Raw genomic sequence first — 23,279 nt, 5'->3', positions numbered from 1 at the left:
TACCAACCTGGATGGCAGATAGTAACTATCTCAATCCACTGCTGTTCTGTCTTTTCTATTGTTGGTAAAAGCACGGATTACAATTGCTTGAATTGCATATTATTACCCAAGTTAAATCAAAGAAACCTGAAATTCAGCTCCTCTTATAAAGTTTTGATCGATCTGCAAGGACTGCTAGGCGGAATCTTTAGAGGAACTTATAGTGCCCAATGCCCAGCTTGGCATTACGATTCTCTGATTTCAGCTGGTCCCAAAGCCACTAGCTCGTTGTTGGTACTGAATTTTTCTGCAGCTCGATCAACAACAACAGCAGCACGCCGCCGGTCACCAGCAGCAGTACAACACCACGGTCACCGCCGGCAGAGCAGCAGACGGACCTCCAATCCAATCGAGCAAATTAAATCGCCGGAATCGAGTGGATCAAGAGACATACGACCCCGTATCAGAACTAAACTAGCCCACGCCCCTAGCCCGATACACGGAGCAGTGAATCCCCAAATCAAATGCACCGCAACACCAATATATGGAGAAATGGGGGCCAGAGGGGACGGAGACGGGCAGGCGTCATCACCTAGAGTTGGCGGACGGCAGAGGAGCGGCGAAAGGCTGGACCTTTGGGCGGATCCGGCGGCGCCACCTATCCTCTCCTCAGCCGCGGCAGTGGGTGATGCGGGGGTGAGGAGAAGCGTGGAGGAGGAGGTCCGGTGACCTTGTCGGGGACGGCGGCGGAGACCCGCCGGGAGGGACGACGCCGCACGCGCAGCGCAAGGATCCTTTTAGGATCCTCCTGTCTCCTGTCGCCGCCCGACCCAACCTCCCTCGACCCGCGTAGTATACGGTGAAGGGCATGATCCGTTTAGGATCCTCGGGCCGATCCTTGATCATCGACTCGGGCATGTCTACAGCCCAGCTCTTTCACAGGCCGATCCAATCCAAACTCGATCCTGTGTGTTTTCGGCCCGTAAAAAATTTGTAAATGTAGGCCCACGATTTTGGAGGCCCTTCCGCCCCTTGATTCACACGATCCGTTCCCAGGCCTACATCTATGATCTACCTGGCCAACACCGACGGCCGGAGGAAGCGCTGACCTTCGTGCTACAGTGGCGCGGTGGCAACGTCGACCCGACTGCGCGTTGGCCCCCGCACGCCATCCCCAGCATGGCCGAGCCCGCCCACCCGCCCCTCCCTCCCATCGTCCGACTGCAGCGACGTCCTTGCTGGTGCCTCCGGACCCTCCTCCTATCCCTGCGGCTGGTCCTTCCCCTCCGACTCGGGCGCGGGTCTAAGCCTCCAGCCCAAGGTGTGCGTGCAGACGAGCACCTGCGCGGGGCTTGAGCAGATCCTGCGCTGACTCTTCTATCACAAGGTCGTCGGTGTCGCGCAGTTTCTGCTCTTCGTTGAGGGGAGGGCGGCCGAACCCAATGTCGTCGGAGTCCTCGAGTTCATTCCTGTGGGTGACATTTTATTCTGAGTGCGTTTCTGTTCTCCATTCTTGTCCCAGTGCTAATTTGAGTGCCTTTATATTCCTGATGCTGCAAGTGGGGTAAAAGTGGTGTACAGAACAAAGAATTTTGAGGAGCAGAAGGCGAGGTGTGTTCTTTTCTGCCACCAACCACATACTTTTTGAAATCAGAAAGCACATGGTTCTTGGTTCAGACAAAATTAAGTCAGAGCACATCAAACCAATGATGGATGATGAAGGATTATACCGATCAGGAATGTGTAGGACATGTCCATGACTATAGCTGTATAAGAAAATCCTATATTTTAAACACCAGCATTGTTATCATGTAATTTATACCTCTTGTTTCGGGAAGGCTAACATGACCACTACTCCTTGACAAGTGAAAATTTGAGCGGAGAACAATGTCAATCTTGGCCATGACAAGAAATCTAGGTGGCACTTTTCTGCATGTATTTTCCAAGAAGCAAGCACAATTGAAAACGGTGGCCGAATAAAAAAGGAAGAAGCAAGCACCTACATGCGCTTACAGTTAGGAGACCTAATGAAGGATGATAGGGCAATTGATGGAATTATTGGGTTAGGACAGATTGACTGTCATTTCTCAACTGATGAAACGTTTTTTGGATGTCCCTGAAAGTGTTTTCTCATTGCCTGGAAGGTTCAGATTGCGGAAGATGCATTCTTGTTCTTGGTGAACTTATGGAGGCAGGCTTAGTTTACACTGCACTTGTTCCATCACAGGAAGTTCCTCCCCTGGAATTGCTTTATTTGGCTCTAAAACTTCATATATTTGCATTGCTATCTTATGTTTCAGTAGTCCTACTTTAGTGACTGTTGTGATAACTTTTAGATGTAACAATATACACTTAATAAATTGTGACACCTAACAATATAGCTTAGTATATGAACTGTTGGTTCTTGATTACATCTAACAATTTATTTGGGTGTAAAACATTTAGGAACTGTCATGAACAACCATTTTCTTGCATTGATAAGTTCTGAAGCCTCCTGTTCTTGTACTATTCCTGATACAATAACCTATTTGCTCATATCTAACTTGAAAGTTACCGTCACAGTTATCTAATTCTCGCATTTTGTGCTTCTATACGTGTTGTTTCATTCATATTGCTGGGCAGGCTGTAGGGTGTGCTTAAGTACTTCGGCAAGCTAGCAGGCCACCTTTTGGAGTGGTAGTTTGTCTATCCACAGAGATCTTGCCTTGTGCTTGATGATTATAATACATCATCAATTTTGCTTTATACTGAAGCAAATCACTTCCGGTTGTGCAGCTGTTTACCTTAGTGAAAGATGAAGTGCTACTGCGAGTTGCGGTCTATTGCAAGCCTTAGCTTTCTTAGTTTCCATGAGTATCACAAGTGAGTATTTATATCTTATTTGTAATAGACTCCATGTAATTTTGCTTTGATTTCTTAAATGAATCAGTAGTGCTCCCTGCTTTAGCTTTAGAAAAAACATTAGTTGGCACAATAGGCATATATCTATCAAATTTTTTTTTCTCATTCTTATGAATTTCACTGATATGGGTGGGAATCATTCCTGTTTTGCAAATACATGCACATACCATTTCTTGGTTTGGTTGAACCCAATGTTCCTTAACTGTAAAATGCAATGATCTTGAAAGAATGGAATAAATTATGAAGGTCTACAATCTCTACCACAATTAAAAAAAAGGAAGTAGGATAGCTTTTTGGTGCGACGTTTGACCTGGTCTATATGAGTTTGCCAACTTCGGTTCTCAGCCACTCGATTGATGTCTGATCAATCTCGACCGCCCTCTCCTGCCTGCGCTGCTTCCCACTCCCACGCCTCCGATGATTCCATCCCGAAGCCGCTTGTTGGTGATTTTCCCATAGCAACGCACGGGCACAAAGCTAGTTCTTCTAAAATCATGATCTACATGTTATAGTAGGTTTTGTTGTGAGTTGGATCTTATTTGAGTAGTTTTGTGCATTCTTGCACTTTGGCCCCTATAGTAATTCGTAATTATGAATAGGTCCTGCTGTTAAAGAGAAGACCGACGACCAGGACTACCAGGAGACCCAGTAGTTCTACGAGGAGCACTCAGGTTCACGCCCATCTACAACTTGAATACCTATTAGGTATTGCTTGCTAGAATTGTTATTGCTTTACTTGTGTATGTGAGATAAGCCTGCACGGCCTACTTATGTACCCTATTCCTTGTACCCTATGACTCCTTGATGGATTATTAAATGCTTTGGCTACTATGAGAGTGAATGGGTATGGGATTCCATGATATGATAGTCTTGTCATGCATGAGACCCACTTTATGAGGACCCAGGGATAGAGCTTTTAACAGGGGCAAGCTACTGGCCGGAAATGTGTACTGGGCACATTCTGGGGAGCACCTGTGGCGGGTGCGGGAAGAGAAGGAGGGGCGATACCTGTTATGGATGCCCAAGAAGATGCGAGACCTGTTATGGGTGTCTTTGGCAGACCACTGCGGAGGACTGCGTGAGGAGAGCTTGCCCCGGCTCTTATGGACATATGCGGTATCTAAGATTTGTAGGATTTTTCGTGCACACCACTTACCCACTATAATGGTGGATCCGGTCCGAGCTAGCTATGCGCGTCACCAGACCTGTCAGGAGTAGGATAGTGCGGGGGAGGCCCGATGCGGGAGGAGCATAGGCGCTTGGTAGAATTCTGGATGGTAGGGGGAGGGCCACACAACACCAGGGCGCCCCAACCACGAGGGGGTTGCATCCCAACCTGGGGGGACAGGAATGGTGCCGTAGCGGTTAGTCTTGTTTCGGTGCTTCGGAGACAGTAGGAGTAGCTTGCCGGCTGAATTCGGGGTGAGTGGGTACAGGTGTACAACCCTGCAGGGTGAAATCTATATGTATAGCCATGTACTTGGTCATTTGGTCATGTACATTTTTCTACTCTTCTGGTGCTTCATTTAGAGTAGTAAGCTCAGATTTCTACCTCCCTCTAGTCCACTTTCCCCTGTGGAGTCAGATGAGGTGCAGGGAGAGGGAGTTACTGCACCGACTTGGGTTTGACCAGTGCCGTATGGCCTATGTCGGAGAGTGACATATGACTTATATATATACATGCGCTTGCATAGGAAACCTCAGCCTATCCTTGACTACTTTTTATACCTCTGCATCCACTCAAAAGCTTGCATGCGGATGGCGACGTGAACTTATCCCGTCCTTGGGGATAGTTTGGTAAGATGCAGGATCCAATTAGGAGTTCGACGCCAACAACAACGGATGGTACGATTGAAGCTTAGAAGCCCATGCTACGCTCAAGTGCTGCCTATGGAGATGAAGGATGGCCTAAAGACCAGCTACCGCTATCGTTTTTTGTTTGTTCCAGTTTAGCCCAATGGGCTTGTAATAAAAGATTTGTACTGCAAATTCTTTGGATTTTGTAATAATTAAATCCATGTTCTAACCTCTTTTAAGTGAGTATGAACTGATTTACTGTCTGAAATAAGTTTTGTATGTTATAGCTACTGATTCAGAGACTATCATGACGATACAAGAATTCGGATTGTCCTTTCGAAAACCCGAGTCGTTCCACGGCAAGACCACAATCTCCATGTCAATCTTTATTTCATCACACCTCGGAGCCGTTGAACTGCGCCAACGCCCACGCCGCGGCCTTCGTCCGCCAGCCGACACAAAGTAGGTGACACTGCCTTCTTGGGTGGTGCTGCTGCCACCGCGGTGCACATACAAGAGCTCCGACCGTCGTAGAGGGGAACTGCAGGAGTTGTGTTGCGCTCGGGAAGGCGGAGAGGGCCTCCCTACTCACAGCTATCCGCGCCGGCTGTTAGCGTGGACGGGCACGGCCAAGCTCACGATCAGTCTCCATGCCTAGTCTGGCTGGCAGCTTCTGCCTCCGCCTCCGCCCTCCGTCGCCGTCGGCGATTTTTGGGGCAGCTTCCTTTCTGGGCGGCCCTGCGCGCGGCTCATGGGAGCTTTGCGCAGCAACGCTGCAATGGCGCATCGTCGAGGCCTCGAGGGGGCGGGCGGCCCGCTGCGAGGGGAAGACTTAAAGGGCCCTCGCTGCCGGTTATCTAAGTCTATCCCGGCCGCATAACTGCGATCCGACGGCTGGGAGAGGCGTAGGGACGGTAAACGAAATACCGTCCGCCACTGGTTCGGCCGGTCGGCGCCCCATTGACGGCAGCCACGCCATCCTGGCCTCCACGGTCAGCTCTCTTTGGCTCTAGAAGGTGCGAGGAGGTGTTCTGTACTTCTGGAGAGGCAGGGAGACGGCGGCGCCATCGGTCTGCTAGGAAGGCGCCGTCGCGGCACCGCGGTTCGGCGCGCCACGCCACCGGCACGGGCACCGATCGACCGCGAGGCGCTAGCTGCGGAGCTCCTCGCTCAGATGGGGTGCGGTGGAAAATTAAACGTGCTCGCGCGTCGTCGTGGAGACGAATTTCCTCGACGCGCTGCTGGGGTTTGGGCGGGTGCCGGCGCTGGGCTGGTGGAGCTCTCGCTGCCCTACAGGCGGCACAAGCAGGTCGTGTTGCTGCGATGATCCTGGACGGGCAGCCTGGACCGGGAGAGGCCGGCGGCGCCTCGTCGAACCGAGATCACCGCGGTGCGTGCTCCGAATTCCGATCCGAGGCCGGCACGCGAGCAGAGCGCGGCGGCAGGTGCGCGAGAACCTGGAGGTCGCCATGGATATTTGGATCGGACGCCGGAGGCCGCGTCCGTGATGGGCTAGTTCTTGGCCCATGTCGAGCTTGTTTCCTCCTCAGCCCAGCAGCTGTAACAGTCCGTCGCGGACCGCACGCTCGGCCGGGGCACGGGGAGGGGGGGCGTACAGCGGAAACGTGCCGAGTCCCCCACCGGCAGCAGCGAGAGGATCGGAATGCGCGACGAGCCCACGCTGAGACGCTTGTCCGATCCGGCGTCGCGGTCGCCGGAGCTGAGGCTGAGCTCGCGCCCACCCCACGAGCGGGCTGGCCGCACGCGGGCGGAATCGCGCCAGCGTACGGCCGGCCGCGCGCGCAACTGGTTCCGTTCCGGCACGCCTCGCCTCGGGCGGGTACAAGCGGCGGCGCCTAGCCTTGTCCTGGAACCGTACGTGTCGGTACGTGGCGACACCCGCCAGAATACCCCGCGCTCTCTTGTTTTGTCGCCCGCGTCGGGTTGTCCGCATCGGTGGCGGCCGTCGAGTGAGCAGAAGTTTCACTGTGCGTGACCAGTCACAAGGTTTTGTTTTCAGGCCATGGCCATGCATGGCTAGCGGCAAGTTGGAATGATTCTGCTCGGTAGGTGCCCCGAGGGAATGATGAGCTCATCTTCTCTTACGAGACTGGAGATGAAAAAAGATCCTTTTGTCCTAGTCGTCGTGAGTCGTGACATGGGAACACATGCAATCTTTTCTCTGCAGCTCCATCTATCGTGCAGCTACCATTTGCCGTAAACTTTGATGAAAGGCATTCTCACCACAGGAGGGAACATTGACACTGTACTTCTGTTCTAAATTACGTTACGTTTTAATTTTTCTAAATGTATTTTTGTTATGCATGTAGATATAGCGTACGTCTAAGTGCATAGCAAATTTTAGTGTATATAGAAAAACTACAATGAATTGTAACCGGGGAAAGATGTAGTACATGCTAATTTGTCAAATGTTTTGATCTTTTTAACATGATAAACATCGCCCCCCGTTTAGGGGTTGAGCATCCAAACAGAAGCAACCGGACGAACGAACATAACCAAAGCCCTTCGCATTACATCCTGCACACACACACACCACACACAGAGCAGCAGCAGTAGCAGCTCATCTGCTCGCTACAAACACAGCCACTGCTACTGCACTGTGCGCCATGAATGGCGCTACCACCCCAGGGCCCAGGCAGAAGCAGAATTTCCAGCCCTCCAGCCCGGCAGCGTCACACACGCGCACACAGAGATTCCCCATCCTCTCCCCCCCCTCCCAATCGCTGCTGGCTGCCTCCCTCCGTGGGGGCTCTTTTCAGTTCTGAACAACAATAAAAACCCGGCCGTGGCGACGCAGTCCAAGGCAGCTCCTGTAGTAACGCGAGCGACCGATGCGATGGGCTAGCACTGCGGCGGCCAGCAGCGCAGCAGTAGTGCTGGGGGGCAGTTCATGTGTGCGCCCTGCTGCCCCCCTGTGCTCCTCCATGTTCGCCGATCAGATGGAAAAGCCAGCCTGCTGCTCACATTTGGAACCCGTCCTGTGACGGCCTGATGCTCAAGTCCTGCGGCCCCAGGGGCGACGGGTACCCCATCTGCGCGACGTCGCTGAATGACCCATTCAATGCGTGGGGCATCTGCTCCAGGAATCGGAAATGGAAAGTGATGAGCTTGGTTGCGATGGGTGTTGCTAGTTCGAATTGAATGTATCGTATTTCCTAAGATTTTGGTGTCACAAGTTTGATCAAGAACGTGGATAGAAAAAAAAAAGTTTGATCAAGAACAAATGAGCATTTGAATAGGAGAGCCTAGGCGTTTGAGGAATCTATGGATTGTCTGTCTATTATACAAAGGATGCACTGTATGTAGGTGTTGAGCTAGTTAATTTATTGAATATGTAACGGTTGTTGACTGTCAAGGGCAATCTTTGGGGAAAATTTATGTTGCTACATGATAGATTAAGGAGCTATTTGTCAACTGCTAGCTGAATACTAAAGTGAGTTACGGTTGTCTGTGATGAGAATTTTTTTTAAAAAAAGGATATAGTATGCTGTGTACAATTATTTTCAGAAGATGCTAACCTGAGATCCGTCTTTTGCACTTAGCTGTGCTTGAATGATTCTCCTGAAAACGTCCGGATTGGTCATGCCAGCAGCGCCCCCCTGAATCAGGCCTGGTTGCGATAGCTGTAGTTGTGGGTGCATCATCTCCGGGGAGAATCCAAGGGAAGATGAAGGGACACCAGGGAAGCGAAGAAGCTGATTATACGGAGAAGAAAAAAAAAATCTGGGTCTGTTAGATTCTTATTTGTATAATTAACAAAGGCGAATGAGATTGCAAGAAGCATCATACATCTTTCGACAGAAGTCCTTCTATGTTGAGGTCAAGCCTTGGGTTTACTGTCGCCAGCTTCATCGATAAAAACTGTGAAATAAAGATGAGCTCAGTATTTTCCTGTATGCCATCAGCAAGCAATCGCAGTTACAGGAAATATTATTCATATTCAGGTCGCAGTATCTAGCGATTACTTTTGCTAAAAAAAAGAAATATCTAGCGATTCCTGTCTTTCCAGTGACTTATTCTCATAGTTAAATCCTTAACGAATTCAGACATATTGGGGGGATGTTAAGTATCACCTCAACTTGTCTTTGCAGGGACTGAACATAGTTGATGATCTCGTCAAGCATTACCGCCTTTCCAGTGACCTGAATTCAGTTCACGAAACATAAAATTGTTAGAATTGTTATGAGAATACTAGACAGTAACACACAACTTCGTTTCCCCCAGAAAAAAAACTTACTTTGCTGCAACCGGGAACAAGGTCCTGCAGAAGCTTCATCCTCTCGCTAATCTTCTCCCTTCTCAACTGCAGAAGAGATGCAGTAACCAGAATTTGCAGAACCAGCCATGTAACATCCAAAGTTGCAGACTAAAGTCTGAACGGTAAACACTGGGACGCCACTCGGTGATCGAATCCGTACCCTTTCTGCAAGGCTGTGGCTGTTGGTCGCCTGCCCGCGCCGAGCCCGGACATGAATGTAGTCTTCCTTCTGGGACTCGGAGGTCTCTTTCGCTCCCTTCCCTTTCGACTTGCCGGTGGTCGTTGCCGGGCTGCTCTCCTCGCCCTTGTCCTTGCTGTGCACGCTCTCGTTCGCCGAATCCGCAGGCAGGTTGGAGGACTGAACCTGATCGCCGCCCATCACCTTTCATCAGACAGAACACAGAGGGATGCATCCATCCATTTATCATCCAGTTCATGTATAAGTTAACTTGGCTACTCGACAGACTTTTCAAATGACGCTGGAAATGCTTCAGACACGAGCAGCGAGAACAGTGCTCACCTCGTTGGGCCTTCTCCTCTTCTTGGAGTCCGACGTCCCTTTGGACGAGCAGTCCCCGCCGGCCGCCTCCGAGCTCGGCACCGCGTCGTGTCCGTTCCTGCCGAGCTCCGGCTCGCCCTTCTCGTTGCCGTCCTTCCTCTGGTGATCCAAGAGCGCCTCCGAGGAGCCACTGAACGCGCTGTTCATGTTCTGATGATCAGCCGCACCGAAGCCAGCGCCGGCGCCCATCACCCCGCCGGCGCCGCCGCCGAAGCAGGATGCCCGCGCGGCGCGCTCGATGAAGCCGGAGTCCACGGGGAAATGGCCGAGGCCTTGCGGGAGGAACCCGGGCACCGGCGCCAAGAAGCCGCCGCCGCCGCCGCCCCGCGCGGCGGACATGGCGCCGCCGACGTCGGAGAGCGCCATGGTCTGAGACGTGGACGCCCACAGGCCGCCGGACGCGAAGGAGGAGTCCATCATGTGTCCCTGCTGCTGCTGCGCCGGCGGGCACGCGAAGGCGGCGGCGCTGAATTGGGTCTGCCACTCCACCGGGATGCCGGCGCCGGCGGAGGACGCGTTGCCCTCCATCCCTTTCTCGCCGCTCTCGTTCATGTCCATCGGCCGATCGATCTTTGCTCGCGCAGAAGGGGGAGCGAGTAGAGTGCCCGAGCAGCTAGCACTGAGCTCACCGATGGTCAATGGACGAATGGGAGACGAGAAAGGCTAGAGAAGAAGAGCTAGCTCCTCCATTGGCCAGCGAGCGGCATAGGCAGGCAATATGATAGCCGGGGCAAGCACGCAAGCAAGAAGCTCTCGTCACGGCCTATGGCAGGAAAAGGAAAGATGCCCGGCCACTGGAGATTCTGATGCTATCTGTTCCGGCGAGGAGGCAGGCATAGGAAGAAGAGCTACGAAAGAGGGGAGAGCCTAGACTATGAGAGAGAGAGAGAGAGAGAGAGAGAGAGAGAGAGAGAGAGAGAAGGGTTGTAGGGAAAGGCTTGTCAGATTTATAGGGCTACTAGCAGTTGTTCACTACTCACTAGCACTTGTAGTTTCAGCAGGAGTGGGTACTGGGCAGTACACGAGCCACAGCCCACAGCCACAGGGATATTGATCACAGCTGCAGGGCAGGGCAGGGCAGGGCAGGGCAAGGCAAGGCGAAGGTGCAGCTGCAGGCAGAGCCGCTTTACTCCTTCGTTCCTCCTAATCACCACCACCATGGCCACGGTGTTGTTTAACCCTTGACGGAGCTTATTTTTAAGTGCCCCTGGCGGCCTCGCCTTTATCTTTGTTAACAGCTCTTTAATCATGCTGTTTACCTTTGCTTTTGTTTACTTACTCCATACTACACACACGCACAGTCACAGAGCAAGCGTAAAGAGGACGGGGAAGCCGATCGAGAGCTCTTCACAGCGTACTTGTAGCAACGAGGAGCACCGCATTGCCATGCCATCCCGGCATCCCTGACAGTGCCAACCCTCACGGGCATTTGTTTATGGGCGCCAGCCGCTCGCTTAGCTTTCCTCAAGGCGCCTGGCTGTAAATTATGCCGCCCGAATCATTTTTTGACTGTTGCAAGTTTTTTTATGCCCGGCACGGCGATTTATTTACACGCCCTCCGTGATCGGCATGATTAGTTTTGTTGAAGAAAATGGTGGTCAACATTATCAGGGGGTGCCGATCGAGGCATTAGCTACTTGCGTTGCCCCAACAGCAAAGCAAACCTACTTTCATTTCAACCATATACAAAACTTCCGACCCCTTTAGTTCCCATTTTCTCTCACTAATCTAACCTTCAGGTAATTCAGGCCTCTCTCTCTCTCTAACAGTTGGTTGTGAATTTCAGTTGCAAACAAGCAGAGATAATAAACCAACATGAAATTGTGTTATTTAGATCAGTGCAAGCTTCAAGCAGCTGCTGAAAGGGATGCGGTTCAGGGGTTCAGATTCTCCTAATCTCAAACTTTCTTTGCGGCAAATAAACAAGTTAAAACTATTCGTTAGCCTCGGGGGGCGCGCGAGCTCGAATCTAGCTTTAGATTAGTTAAAGCCCAGCCCACCCATGCAATACTTTTATTCACTCCAAACACGCTTTTGCCCCCCTCATTAAGCTTTTAAATTTAGGGTTTCTGAAAGAAAGCAAGCATCAGGAACCCTGATAAATCTACCACCATGGTTCACTAACACTGCAAGAAGTGGCCTGCAAGTTACTCGTTATTCCCTGCCCGCTTTACCTTTCTTTCAGCACCATCACAGCTGCAGCAGCCTCGTCCGCCTCCCCATCTCCCAGCTGCCTTTTCCTCCTGCGGCCTACCATTAGTGGCGCCCTCGCTAAGCTGCTCGCTCTTAAAGCGGTAGCAGGGCAAGGAAAGCAAACGAAACCGAATCTTGGGAGAAATGTAAACTATGGACTGCAAAAGGATACGACTTCAAACTCCCCCGTAAGAAAGAAGATGGACTGGACCACAGGCATAACAGCTACGTGGATAACAAGTCTTGGTAGATTCCTAGCCAGCCAGCCAACCAGCTTTTCTTGACCTCGCCGGGAAGATGGCCGTAGCCTGCCCGGTAGGGGCTCGCCCTTCGCGAGCCACGACCCGCTGCCGCGCCCCCTTTGCACGGCCGCGTGCACGGCAGCGGCGGCCGGCCTCGGCGCGGCGCATTCACCCGTGCCGCTCCGGGGCGGGCTCGGCTCGTGCAGTCATTGAGGGATGGGGGAATGGACCCGACCATCCGCCAGATTATCTTCTCGCGCATCATTATGCTCGCCAGAAAGGTGGCCACAGATATGTGCCTTCTTTCCCAATCATTGCCGTGCATATTCATGTGTACCATATGCTCGGGGGCGTTCGCATCACATCGCCTGCAGTGGAAACCGGATAATGCGAGGGCAGGGCAGGATGATATCAGCTCGGTGCTCAGAGCTTGCTGGATGCTGGCAACAGGAGCTGATGACAAGCTGAAAAATTGAAAATATAAGAGAGTGAGCATCATATCCTTCTATTTTCCCTTCATTCACTCTTGAGGAGGAAAGAAGAAGAAGAAGAATAGTTAAAGGAAACCCAATATTCATATTGATGAGACTTCTTGTGCTGTTAGGGTCCTACCTGTCCGCACCGTCCATCAGGGGCTAGTGAGGTCAGAGGATTCCTGCAAACAAAACAGCTCCAAGAAATAGCAGCCAAAGAACTCAAAATAAACAAATGGAGCAATGCCTGCATAGGATTAGCTGGCAATCGTCTCTTTTGGGGTAGTAAGCCTAAAGGTAAAAAACACAACCCATGTTATATGAAGATAAGATTTGCGACATCGGATTCGTTCATCCCGCAGACCCTGCTCCCTGTGTCGACTATCCTCCTGCTTAACAGCTTCAGAGAGGTTCCTTTTCTTCGTGGCAATACACCGCACTGGTACCCTTCAAAGCTTGGGAATCATCAGAAGAGCGTCCCAACAAATGATTCGGGGTTTTGAATCAGAAAATAAACAGTAATAATAATCTTAAGATCCAGAGGAGAACAGAAAGGGTTCTGATAGGGACAGTCTAAGCTTCTTCAAAGTAAAACAGAATGATCAGACCAAATCCACCACGCCTACCATAATTTGTACACGCTTCAAAAGTTTGTGCATACAGTTACTGAGAGATGCATTGATAAGAAAAGAACACAAAAGCAGTCTAATGGGATCATTACCAAGGATGAATGATGAGAGCTGAACATGGATGATTCGATTGCAGTACAAGCTAGGCCATGATATCTGAACATCACGAGTACACACACCGTGTGCTAATACAGCATTCGATTCCCATGTGCTTAGGGTACAGGATCTCTAATTGTGCTTAGGAAAGCGTATGCCACACCTTTCTGAAAACCATAAACAAAGCACATTCCGTGGCAAAGCCAGCTGCACGGGAGATGCAAGCGAGTATATTTTTGGTAAAGGTCTATGTTAGGTGTAACCTTGGGGGGTTATGATCATACGAACAGAGACTCGGAAATCACTCATTATAATAAACCCTAATTATGCATTATGCCGCACGCTAATGGTCTTATTATACTCCTAGAGTAGTGATTAGAGCTGTAAGCTAGAGATTAAACTGCAAAATACATATCTGGGGAACATTAAAGAACTATCCCCCAGAGCGGAAATAAAGTAATAGAGTTGATAAGGGCAGCAGCCTGCTTACTTTGTCAAGGCCAAGCTGTTAATGATTGGCATGGAGCTAGAGCAACTCGACTGTATATCATATAACATTATGTGCGTGTGCATCTGTGTATGCGTGTGTGTGTTTGTTGCCTTGTGCGCGAAGAAAAAAACTATAGCAGTCTATGTTTCATTTTTTGTGCCTCCTTCAATGCATCAAATAACTAGAGTGCAAATTGTCCAGCTGAACAACTACTGTTGTCCATAATAATTCACGTAGAACTACCAAGTTTGCTTGGACTTCTCTAATAAGTCAACAGATACTTTTTTTTTATGAATGGAACAGGGTTACTTATTAGATTCAAATGTATGGCCCTCTGGGTTCATTGCTCTCTAAAGCAGAGGCAAACATCAAATATATAAGGATTACTTACTTCCTTCCTCCTTATATTGACGATTTGACCCTGAAAAGAATAGCACATACTATGTTCAAATTTGACAGCATCCATGCTTGCAAATGCCTGATAAGCATGCATTTGCATAAAAGGTATCCATTCATCTTTATGTTCAAAGGCCCCTACATCCACCAGGCAGTAATAACAGCAGCATGGTGGAAGTGATTACTCTGCCCAACATTGTTGATCTTTGTCCTTATCACAAATATTAGTCTTTACTTTTGCTCAGTTTAATAACTGCTACAATTTCTTGTGCAGAACGCTCTGTGTCTCTTTCAAAATCAACAATAGGGCAGCAAGTGAAATATCTAGCACATAGTCATTATAAAAACATTTCTAGCCACATTAATTTCACGGTTAAGGAAAAAAGAAAACAGCAAGTCCATTGCATCTAGGAATCAGGACTTTGCCAAAGCATGTGAAAGGTGTAACCCATGGGACAGCTAATCACACTTTGCCCCAGCCCTTTATTGTGATCTATAATTCCATTTTCAAAAAAATTGACCAAGCTTAACATGCATACAAACCAAGTATGCACCAAGAAATATTTAAAGGCACTGGACCATGCATACCTATATTAAATGGCATAATAATGCTATGCAACCTCCTCTACAGAGTCAATGTAGTGGTAGTGAGTGGCGATAATGTGCAAAAGTAGAAATGTACCAATCAGGTACATGAACATTATGTGCGATAAAAAAAATGAAAAAAGCTAACTGGTTCTGGTTCATTGAAAGTCTAGATGTACAAATAAGATTGCCCTCATTGCTAGACAGAACTAAAACGAACCAGACTGCCTCAAAAGGAAACTCACAGGCCTAGTTGGCCCTATCACCTCTCCTATGTGTTTCTCTTTCACAACTGGACTGTGTAATGACAGTAGTACAGTAGGAAAAATAGCATTAAGTATGTATCAGGTAATTGATGGTTCCTAGTCCCTACCATATGAAAGAAGTTAAATTTATCTGAATTTAATGACACTTTTGCGTAGGACATACATCTCAGGTTCATGTTCAGTTTTGAATCATGCTGACTGAAAAGGACAATAATTAGGTTTCAAGTTGCTGAGCTGAGACACAAGAGATGTCAATCATGCTGTTGGTTCAAGGGTACCATAGTATTCAATAGACATGATATAAAGTCATGAGGTTCATGGCACATGGAGAATTCTTCTCGAATGGACAGTAATAACCACTGGCAACAGTTGCCTCGTATACTATACATTTCAGTGTAATAAGTAAAAAGAAAGGAACATCATTGCAATCAAAATATTACCAGTAATCCCCGCAAGAACAAGACCCTTCTCTGAAATGATGAAATCGATTGGCATCCCTAACAATTATGCTCCTCCTGTAAATCTTGCTTAGAAGTTTTATGGCATGATGACAATCTCCGCAGATCCGGAGGTTATTTACTACCCGAATAGGCGTGCCAGGAGCAGTGCTGATGAGCCCAAAGGCTATCGCAAGTTTCTCACTATGAAGAGCTAGTGAGCTCTCTTTCACATCTTCATCATCAATATCTAGCAGCACTTGTGAAGTGTCAGGAGTATATCCTGTATTTTTAAGCTGTTGACAAATCTCACTTAGCATCTTATATATATCCCTCTTCCTGGAGTGGCTTTTATCTCCGGAAATGAATTCATGAATTACACCATTAAGTTCCACTGAGCTGCTCCCAGGGATCTTCAGCACGCCATGATCCAACATAAGCTTCCTCACCTTATGCACTCCTCCCCAGTCGCCATCTAGTGCATATATGTTGGATAGCAACACATACCCTGCATGATCATTTGGGGCAGCCTCAATAAGCCTATGGCCAACCTTTTTTCCCAGCTCTAAGTTCTTGTGAGTTCTACAAGCACCCAATAGTGCCTTCAACATGGAAGCATCTGGCTCCATCGGCATTATCTGAATTATCTCCCCAGCTTTCTCAAACAAACCTGCACGGGAGAACAGATCCACCATGCAACCATAATGTGCAATGTCAGGCTCAATACCATAAACTCTGGACATTCTCTCGAAATACCGTATACCTTCATCCACTAAACCCCCATGGCTACAAGCATTCACTATACTGTTAAAAGTAATCTTGTTAGGCACCAGTCCTTTTGACTCCATCCTGGTGAAGAGCTCCAGAGCTCTCGCGCTACAACCATTGGCTGTGAAACCAACTAACATTGCATTCCAAGTATCCAAGCTCATCTTTACTGCAGTGTTCTCAAACACATAAACTGCACCCTCAACAAACCCGCATTTTGAGTACATGTTTATCAACGCCGAGCTCAATTTCTCGTCAACTTCAACCCCTTTCCTGATGACATATGCATGTGCCCAGAGCCCCAAAGCAAATGCCCCCAAGTAGGCGGTTGCTGAGACAACGCTCACTAATGTCACCCTATCAGGCTGGCACTCCTGGCTCACCAGCATCTCCCGGAATACCACGATTGCCTCGCCATACTCCCCATTGGCGACGCACCATGAAAGGACTGTGTTCCACGAGATGCTGTCCCGGGACGGCATCCTGGCAAAGAAATCGTGGAGTGCGTCGGCGTCGCCACCCTCGCGCGCGTACCCGCGCAGCAGGCAGTTCCAGGCGAACATGTCGTTGTCGGTCCCGCCGTCGAACACCCTGCGCGCGTGGGGGAGCATCCCGCAGACAGCGTAGGCGTGGACGAGCCTGCCGCGCACGCGGCGGTGGGAGGCCAGGACGCCGCGCTTGGCGGCATGCGCGTGGAGCTGCGCGGCCGCGGCGCGGTCCCTCCCGCGCGCGCAGGACGCGAGCGCGAGCGCGTACGCGGCGGGGTCCGGGTCGGCGCCCGAGCGGAGCAGGTGGTCAAACAGGCGGAGCGCGAGGTGCGGGTTGAGCCGCATGCGCGCGGCGTACGATGCGGACGCCGCCGAGGCCTGGGAGGCGGCGGCGGCGGCCTGGGCTTGCGCGTCGCATGGCGGCGGTGGCGGCTGCGGTTTCTTCGTGGTGGGGGTGAGCGTGGTGGAGGTGAGGAAGAAGGGGACAGTTGGTGGAGGCATTGCATTGGGCAGCGGAGAGGTCGACGTGCGTCGCGCAGTGGATGAGGTGAAATTTGAAAGTGGCCCGATCACCTTGTGGAGGCCCAAATGCTGCTTGAATTCAGCCGCGTTGGGCTCAGCTCTCAGGTCCAGAAAAATAGGTCCATGTGAGAACCAGCGGCATTAGCAAGCCCCCCAACCTTTCAATTCTCAACTCAAGAAAAAGATTCTCACGCATGGAGAATTTATTTGAAGAATACTCCCTCCATCTCCAAATATAAGACGTTCTAAAATTTTTAGAATATATTATAGATGTGTAGAAAAGACTTTTTCTTATAGTTATGTAGAAAAGACTCACCTACCCCTAATTATTAAACATTAAGACTCTCCTACCCCTTAGATCAGTTGGTTAGGTCTCTTATGGTGGAACCTACCCACCCGGGTTCAAGTCCTCGACTTGGCACAGGTACTCATACTTTCCTGAATTTATTCTAGTATTTTCCGGCATTATACCTTAAGTGGTAAGCGACGTTCCCGTCGACAACGAGGCGCCAATAGTGACTTTAGAAATCTCCAAATCTGCCGGTCCAATCCTTTGGAGGTGCTCATAGGTAGGGTTTGCTTACGCGTGTTCATAAAGGTGAGTGTGCGTGCGTGTTGTGAGCGTTTGCGTTGTATTGTGTACTAAAACAACTAAATATGTGCTAATTAAAGTAGCGCCCTTTCTCATGCACCTCCCCTACATGACTGCATGCACGTCTTTTTATTGAAAAAGATCAAAAAATAATACACAATTAAAATGGTTGGGTTCGCTCTCAATGCAGGATGCCTTATATTGTAGCCAAATTTTAAATCTCATAATACTTTATATTTGGAGACGAGGGAGTACGTGGAGAAGAGAACCTTTTATCTTAAGAGCTCCACGTGAAGAATTTTTTCTATGGCCAAAGAATAAAACAACTCCGTTTAAAATAAAACAGAGCCGGAGAGTTGCAGGCTCCACAAGTTAGGTACTGGCGGCAACTCCACGTAGGTACACGTGCTTCTAGCTACGGGTTCCGGACGACAAAATTAAGGGACGCCATAGTTGGCAGTTGGCACTAAAGGAGAAGCGGCACCGCACTTCAATATTACGTGCGCTAATGGCGAAGCTCAACACTCAGCAATCCAATCCGCGCATCAACTGCCCTTTGGAGTTTGGACCATTCATAGCTTTTCTCCCCCAGTTTTTCACAGCTTTTCAGCGATCCTTCCGCGGCTTTTCTCGTCACGCACTTGTGTTCCGCACTCACTATTCTTCTCCACGTCAAGCATGACCGAGCGGAGCTAAACACCACCACGAAACAATTAATCTGGCGCGTAATCAACCGGGCCTAGGCGTAGCCGGTAGCCAGCAATGCCGGCCGCGCGCTGGCCAGAATTCCGGAGGAAAACCTGAAGCAGCCGAAACCCCGCGCGAGAAACAGGATCGGAGGCGCTGCGCCTGCGCGACACCTGAAAGCGTCGCGCCGGCGTCACGCGGCGGCCGCGCGCCCCAGGCCAACCCCAAAGGCGACGGCGACGGCCCCGCGTCAGCAGCTCGACAGCGACTCATCTCGGCTCGACGACGGCGACGCGGCCGCTCTTCTAATCGCCGTGAATGACAGCAACGTATACTGGGTCCTTGCCATTTGATTATCTGCGCCTGGGCCCTGGGCCGGCTTAACTTGTCGCCTCCTAATTAAGGACATACTAAAAAGCACGTATTGTACTGTGTATTCTCAAAAAAAAAGTAATAACATTGATGATCATCAAAGCTTTAGAAGTTTGGCAGCGCAAATTTTAGGACGGCGTCTATTAGGATCGGTTTGGATCGGTTGGTCTGTGACTGAAAATTAGGATCATTTGGTCTTCTAGCTAGATGAAGTGGCAGAAGAAGGTTCTCCCCCTGCCCTAATCGCCCTAATGGCCTTCGTTATCCTCGTCATCCGCGCGCATTGCTGCTGCTAGTGCGTCACGACCTTATTATTTAGTTGCCAGCTTAATTAATGGAAAGCAGATTGCGTCAGCAGACTTTAACATGCATGCCAAAGTTTGTCTTCAACACCATGGGCCTTGGGGGGTGACGACCCAGCTTTTGCTTGCCGTTGTTTCGGCCTAATCTTAGGCGTCAAGGTTTTGTTGACACAGGTAGAGACCCCTTTTTCGTGGCAGCAACCAATCTTACCGATCTGTGTAACATTCTGCGTCGGCATTTTTGTCAGCAGCAACCAACATGTTTGTAACTTTCACTTATCATGCCTAGTACTCCATTCTCTGTTGATTTCTTTGTAAATAAGCACAAAACTTTTGTGTTTTTTTACCTCTCGGTGCAGGTTAAAGCCGTACGTGCCTGTGAATCTAGTTCGTTTTTTGAAAATAGAGATATGACCAGGGTCTTGGTTTTGAAACCGATCTCCTGAAAACATCTTTTTTTTTTCCAGTTCCAGTGCCTGAAAACATCTTGCAAGAAGATTCTATTATATTTACACGTCTTTGTGCTGTTATTAGTGCTTGATTAATCAAGACAATTGAGATACCCTTGTGTGCGCAAGAGAGAAAGGGATATCAGGGCTTATCCACTTCAGTCCAATGAGTGGGGCGTTCACTGGGGTTAAAATATAGTTCCCAGCGCAATTGGGGGCATCTAAACTGGCAATAATAATCTAAAGGAATGTGAGTAGAGTCATGCGTTGCGCCAAGAAAGAGATGTTCACGCGCGAGTGCGCACTTCTATAGAATAGAAGAGATCGAAAAGGGCTAATGATGAACAAGCGCAACTTGCACATGAGTACGCCGTATGCGCATGGTGAAACATTCTTCTTTAATTATTTTTCCTTTGCCACTGCATTGGTGGTGGCAGAGAGTGTTATACAAACCGGGCAAGTACGGTATAATGTCACGGATTCGAGGATAAAAATTTTAGAAATCCCCAATCTGACAAAGAAAAAAAACATAGGGATTCAAGCGTTCAACAAAACTTCCTAGTTGTGAACGAGCGTAGCTCAGCTGAGCCTAATTTCTTGTGGTGAAATCTGTTCATCTAGATTTAAGTTCTAGACTCAGCACGGGTTCTCATATTTTTTTGGATTTATTTCAGAATTTAACTAGTGTTATTATTTCACTGGTAGGTGGTCCGTCGATTGTGAGACGTCTATCTCGAGAATCTGCCAGCTCAGTCACTCGGATGTGTTGTAAAAGTTGGGTTGCGTGCATGAGTGTACGTGTTGTATGTAAGCATCCGCATTCGTATTGTGTTTCGTAAAAAAACAAAACTTCCGGGTTCGAGCACATCCACGCGAGCTACAGAACACTCCTCGTCGTCGTCGTCCTAGAAGTAAACGAATCGGAGATCCCAAATTTTGGTTCCCGTACGCCACCTCTTTCTTGCGTGTGGTGGGGTGACATGGAGATGGAGCCTCACATCAGAGGATCATCCCAACCCCCGTGCACGCGTGCGCCACCGGAGAGACCCGTTTGCTACGGCCACTGCTAGCTCGATCTCCGGTTGGGTTGGGTCGAAAGGCGCACGACGCGACGGCCCGCGTCGCCATCGGCCGGCCGGGTGGACGAAGGCGCGTGGCCGCGGCGACGTTTCGCGCCGCGGTTGGCGGGCGCCGCGCCGCGCAGGTGGCCGGTGCTCCTCCGTGGCCGGCACCGGTTCGGCCGCGGGGGCGTGGCGCTGCCGGCCCCAGGTTATTACGCGACCTCAGCGGTGGCAAATCCGGCCGGCGTCAAGTCCACCGGGTGCGCCGCTCCGCCAGCGCCTCGGACGGGACGTGCAGGATTGGACCTGCGTGCCATTTCGACGTCCCGTGTATTTGCCCTAGCCAGCCTTCTATTTCCGATTGGATCTTCGGGGTGCCACCGGCACGGCCACTGCTGACTAATCAACGCTACGCTAGCTACCGTGTGTTGGCGATGTTAGGAATGAGTTTCGGATTATTTTTTCAGGGGACTGTTGTATTGTACCTATTTTGTGCAAGTTTCTTCTCAAGTGTTACCTGCAATATCGTGTCCCAAGCGGAGCCTTAGATAGTGGTTCGACTATCGAGGACTATTTATCCTAACTCAGTTCTAAATGCTACTCCCTCCATCCCTAAATAAGTATAGCTAAGGAAGTGTGTTTGTGAGCCAAACATGCTTCACGAGCGACACTTATTTTAGGACAAGGGGACTACACTTTGACCATAGTATATTATAATATTCATGATGATGAAATTAAAATTATATAGAAGTGCTTTCAAATATAAACCAATGAGCGAGGCCAGTCTCAGTGAGGTTTTATGAGCATTAAATGTCATGCCAGACCAACAAATTTGCTGATATGATAGGGTCATTGTGAGGAGAGAGGAGCGAGTTTCATGAGATGTGAGAGAAGTTTCATTACCACAAAATTCAACTGGCACAACTATCTAGTTTCTGATCTTGATAATTGTACCATGAAACTGCACTGAGACTGGCTAGCCTGAGAATAAACTTTTGATAATATACTAATATAGTATAGTTGTGAATTTTAATATATTATTAAGGCGCTTATTTGTGAGGCATGTATAGTATAGCCTGCTTTTTTTTACTAACTGTTGGTTAAATATTGAAATTTTTGAATTTTAAGTTTGCGTGCGCACCTTACGCAAGAAAACAAGGGAGTACTCCTCCCAAACGAACGGCTACAAGTTCTTCTGGACTCGAGAGTTTTGGTGGAAAATTATTCAATAACATATATAAACGCATGAAAATCTTATACTAGTGCGATTTGATCCGCCATCATCGAATTGTTTAATACTTTTTCGTTTATTTGAAAGCCATTGCTGGATTCTCGCTAGATATTTCCTTGAAAAAAAATGCGTCTACGAATCCTTACTCAGAGGAACATAAAGCCTGTGTTCACTTCCCTCATATTCCTCCAAACTTTCCAAACTTTCCATCACATCGAAATCGCATCGAAACATTAAATATAACAAATGATCCATGCATGGAGTACTAAATGTAGGTAAATAAAAAAACTAATTACATAGTTTTGATGTATGTTGCGAGATGAATCTTTTGAACCTAGTTAGCCTATGGTATGGCAATATTTACCACAAACAAACAAAAAAAATACTACAGTACACTACGGTGTCCAATGTGACCTTTTTCACCCGCATTTCGCGGATCTAAACACAGCCAAAGTGTTGAAATTGTCACCACAGACCGCCGTTGGTTGCAACTCGTGACCAATGCTGACATGCCCCGTCGTCTACTGATGAATTCCATCTCCTCTCTGAACTCAGCGTACCACTTTGCCGCCTGTGCCTGTGATTTGACTGCCCAATTGCTGCTCACTTTCCCCGATCTATATTGCAGGTTTTAGGTCACGGATCATGTGCCTTTTCATTCTGGATCTTCCGCTTAATCCCTGCTAATAATCCATTGTATGCATGCACTCGCCGAAAAGCAAATGATGATTTTCTTACTGATCAGTCACGGTCATAAACAGTTCAGCCTCCATGTATTAATTCTCAACTGTTGTTTGGTCTTGCATTCGTCCATGGGAACTGTATCGGCACATGTGGATTTAGCATGGGATTTAGCAAAAAAAAGGGGGAGCTTCATTCCTTGTGTTCGTCGCATCTCGGCCTGCAAAGGGTCCGGGTCGAACCATTTTCGAACTCGCCCCGCTCCTTGATTCAGGTGACGGTTCGAAGCGGATTGATCCTAAAAGAGAGAGGGGCGACAGGGTCGCAACCCTATCGACTCGCGGTGACCCTAGGGGCATGCTTCCTGCCCGTCGTCGCGGTGACCCTCCAGGCTAGCATTTTGCTTCAGAATAGCAGAGATACGCCAGGCTAGTTGGTGCCGATAAATATTTTTATCAATATGTTGATTGGTTGCCAAGTAATCTTTTATGATTTATCATTGGGTAAACGTGCTTGTGTAACATGCTGGTTCGTGCCCAGCTAGCATGTGAACGGATGAAGTTGGTCATGCACTGCTACCCATAGCTACTGTTGCAGATGGAGTGCGAGCTTTGCTTGCCAAAGCAAGGCAGCAGGCGTGCGGTTTTACCCGCGGGTCACCGCGGACAACAGGAGCAGGGAAAGGTAACCACATGGTTCGACCCTGATCCGGAGTTTGAACGTGGAGGATCACAGGAGCAGAGAAAGGGCCAGCCCGATCCGCTCCCTTTGCAGGGCTAGTCGCATCCGAACCCCCCAAGAGCA

The 23,279-nt window shown here is 49.1% G+C and overlaps 2 protein-coding genes and 1 long non-coding RNA gene across 5 annotated transcripts; 1 reads left to right on the top strand and 2 right to left on the bottom strand.

The window, feature by feature from the left end:
* The first annotated feature begins 1,063 nt into the window (after nt 1-1,063).
* LOC120682111 lies at nt 1,064-2,985 on the top strand. The gene is made up of 2 exons (XR_005678229.1): nt 1,064-2,655; nt 2,755-2,985. It is a non-coding gene; the product is annotated as an uncharacterized LOC120682111 (long non-coding RNA).
* A 4,100-nt stretch (nt 2,986-7,085) lies between these two features.
* On the bottom strand, nt 7,086-12,870 carry LOC120682105 (transcription factor bHLH49-like). Its single transcript, XM_039963859.1, has 8 exons — nt 12,563-12,870; nt 9,477-12,414; nt 9,117-9,338; nt 8,936-9,001; nt 8,772-8,840; nt 8,488-8,559; nt 8,217-8,393; nt 7,086-7,772 (listed from the first exon to the last, which is right to left on the bottom strand). Exons 2-8 carry the CDS (start codon nt 10,071-10,073, stop codon nt 7,659-7,661), a joined length of 1,317 nt encoding a protein of 438 aa, XP_039819793.1. The 5' UTR covers nt 10,074-12,414; nt 12,563-12,870; the 3' UTR covers nt 7,086-7,658.
* Nucleotides 12,753-17,103, bottom strand: LOC120682089 (pentatricopeptide repeat-containing protein At5g48910-like). Of its 3 annotated transcripts, none has more exons than XM_039963835.1 (3): nt 15,326-17,103; nt 14,030-14,059; nt 12,753-12,870 (listed from the first exon to the last, which is right to left on the bottom strand). In XM_039963835.1, exons 1-2 carry the CDS (start codon nt 17,077-17,079, stop codon nt 14,041-14,043), a joined length of 1,773 nt encoding a protein of 590 aa, XP_039819769.1. In that variant the 5' UTR covers nt 17,080-17,103; the 3' UTR covers nt 12,753-12,870; nt 14,030-14,040. The 3 variants fall into 3 exon arrangements, with proteins under 3 accessions (XP_039819769.1, XP_039819775.1, XP_039819783.1); XM_039963841.1 differs by having other exon boundaries at nt 12,770-12,878; XM_039963849.1 differs by lacking the exons at nt 12,753-12,870; nt 14,030-14,059 and having other exon boundaries at nt 15,137-17,103.
* Nucleotides 17,104-23,279: the final 6,176 nt, after the last annotated feature.

The sequence above is a fragment of the Panicum virgatum genome, chromosome 2K (assembly GCF_016808335.1).
Source record: "Panicum virgatum strain AP13 chromosome 2K, P.virgatum_v5, whole genome shotgun sequence".
NCBI classification, from domain to species: Eukaryota; Viridiplantae; Streptophyta; class Magnoliopsida; order Poales; family Poaceae; genus Panicum; species Panicum virgatum.
Note: the sequence above shows the minus strand (reverse complement) of the source record. Positions and strands in the feature narration are given on the sequence as shown.